Raw genomic sequence first — 2,332 nt, 5'->3', positions numbered from 1 at the left:
GGGGCGGGGGGGGTGATGAGGAGAAGTCTGTATTTTATCTAGTCTTTCCAAGTATTTGCAGCCAGTGCGCTCGTTGTTACCTTGTTCTGCTGTGTGGCTGACCTGCCAAACCCTTCCTGTGACGTGTCACACAACATGGTGTTTGCTGTGTGATTTTCTTTTTCTCACTCGTTCTTGCGGCCACGCACCCAGCACAGTGTCCTCCATATGGGGGTGTGGCTCAGTGGTTAGAGCGTCGGCCAGAGCACAGAAGGGTCTCGCTTCCATTCCGGGTCAAGAGCATGTTCCTGGTTACAGGATTGATCCCCAGCCCTGGTTGGGGCATGTCCGGGAGGGAAACAATCCCTGTATCTCTCTCACATCAATGTTTCTCTCTCCCTCTTCCCTTACCCTTCCATTCTCTCTAAAATCAATGGAAAAAATATCCTCGGGTGCAGATTAACATAAAAATAAAAAATAGAAATAATAAGGTTATGTCCTCCATATGGGACAAATGAAGGCGTAACGGCCACTTTATACACAGCACCTGCGTCGACCCAGTGGAGCTTTACAGCAGGAAGAATCAGTCCTGGGCCCCAGTGAGCCCCCAGGTGCCTTCTGTCATCTGCATGCGCCAGTCCCAGCCTCCCACCCGTCCTCCCTCCTCCTCCTGCTGCCCTGTGGGCCAGCTGGTCTGTGCCTGTCTCACCTTCACTGGGACGGTGGCCATTCTCGTCCAGCTTTCTTGTCCTGGGAGGCCTCTGAGGCCTTCTTCAGTTGAAAATAAAGCACAGTTTCTGTTCTTTTACTTTCATGCAGTGTTTTTAGACAGTTTATCACAAATTGAATATTTCTCTTTTCCTCTTAGAGGTTACATTTGTAAGTAATTGTGTTAGGTATTTATTGCGGAAAAATTAGAAAATGCAAATAAGCTTACAGACAAAAATCACAATTGCCTGACTGTTGCCATCGAGAGAGAGCACGTGGGTGTGGCCTCCCACAGTCCTCTTCGCATGTACATGCGGTGCAGGCTTTTATCTGTACAGAACGGCCCCGTTTTTATACCTGGCTGACTGAAATAGTCATCTGTTTGGTGCGTGGGAATGCTTGCTTCTCAAAAGCAGTGGGAACGCAGTTTACCTCTGCAGAGGGCGCACTATTAGCAAATAAAATTGAAAACAAGCACTGGGGGAGGGAGCGGACACTGACCGGCTCCCCCGCGCCCCTGTGCACCTGCCTCCCCCTCCTGCAGAGCATCTGTTGGGTCACTTGGAACAAACCAAAAGCCTCCCCCCGGCCGGCCAGCAGGAGGGGGCTCCAGAGAAGGAACCTGACGGGTCTCAGGGGGAGCCTCCCGCAGCCCCCAAGAGCATCAGTGCCGCCAAAGAGCAGAAGAAAAAGCCTCGAAGGGGGAGAAAACCCAAAGCCTCGAAACCAGAACAGAAACCAGAGCAGCCCCTGGTCATCATTGAAGACAAGGAGCCCGCAGGTGAGGTCTGGCCCTGGGGGTGGAGCCCGCAGGTGAGGGCTGGCGGTGGGGGCGGGGCCAGGGCCAGCAGGGTGTGCTCTGTGGACCTGACAGGACCTGAGGGGTTAGACTTCCTGCACAGTTTCCCTTCCCTAAACATGCCAGGCCAGTGAAGGGGCAGGAGCCTCTTCAGTGATTGGCTCACTAGTAGTTAGTTGCGTTAGGAAGGCATGTGGGAGGCGAGTGGGAGGACCAGTGCTAATTTTTGTGTGACCTTCCCGTGTTTCATTTGTGCAGAGGTTTGGACCTGGGTCCCTATTACTGTGGTTATGTCATGTTTGACTCTTGTGCTTGCTGTTATCTGCTTTTGAACATACTCACGGTGGCTTGTCTAATAACAAAATTAATATTTCTGAGTATCTGTCACCATAATTTAATACATTTTAAGATCCCAATATATATGAAAATGTGGTTTGGGTTGGTATGCTGAGGGATTGAAATAGTGCTAGGACTGCCGTGGTTTTAAAAAAGCGTCACAATTTATAACCTAGTTTTGAGTTATGAATATCATTTTGATTTTCTATATATACAGATAAATATGTAGGTTATAAAATATTGCTAGTTTTCCTTTCTTTCCTTCCTAACCGTGTAAACCTGTCCCGGCTGTGTTCTGCTCCTGCCCAGCTGTGACGTGGCTGTCCCGTTCTTTCTGCACAGAGCAAGTGGCCGAGATCATCACCGAGGTGCCACCGGACGAGCCCGTGCCTGCGGCGCCGGACGAGCACATCATGGAGCTGGTCTTGGGGAAGCTGGCCGCCACCACCACCACCAGCGAGGCCCCTTCAGTGCCCAGGTGAGTCCTGCCTCAGCGCCCGGGGCAGGCAG

The 2,332-nt window shown here is 51.3% G+C and overlaps 1 protein-coding gene across 1 annotated transcript in view; it reads left to right on the top strand.

Annotated features, from left to right (window-relative positions):
• The window catches only part of PRDM15 (PR domain 15), a 52,498-nt gene that overhangs the window by 20,272 nt on the left and 29,894 nt on the right, over positions 1-2,332 (top strand). The window contains exons 6-7 of the mRNA XM_015568864.1: positions 1,232-1,468; positions 2,165-2,300. Of these exons, the coding sequence (XP_015424350.1) occupies positions 1,232-1,468; positions 2,165-2,300 (373 nt within the window). The remainder of the gene's footprint in view (positions 1-1,231; positions 1,469-2,164; positions 2,301-2,332) is intronic.

This window comes from Myotis davidii, unplaced genomic scaffold (genome assembly GCF_000327345.1).
Source record: "Myotis davidii unplaced genomic scaffold, ASM32734v1 scaffold512, whole genome shotgun sequence".
Taxonomy (NCBI): domain Eukaryota; kingdom Metazoa; phylum Chordata; class Mammalia; order Chiroptera; family Vespertilionidae; genus Myotis; species Myotis davidii.
The sequence above is the reverse complement of the archived record's forward strand: the minus strand, read 5'-3'. Positions and strand labels throughout refer to the sequence as shown.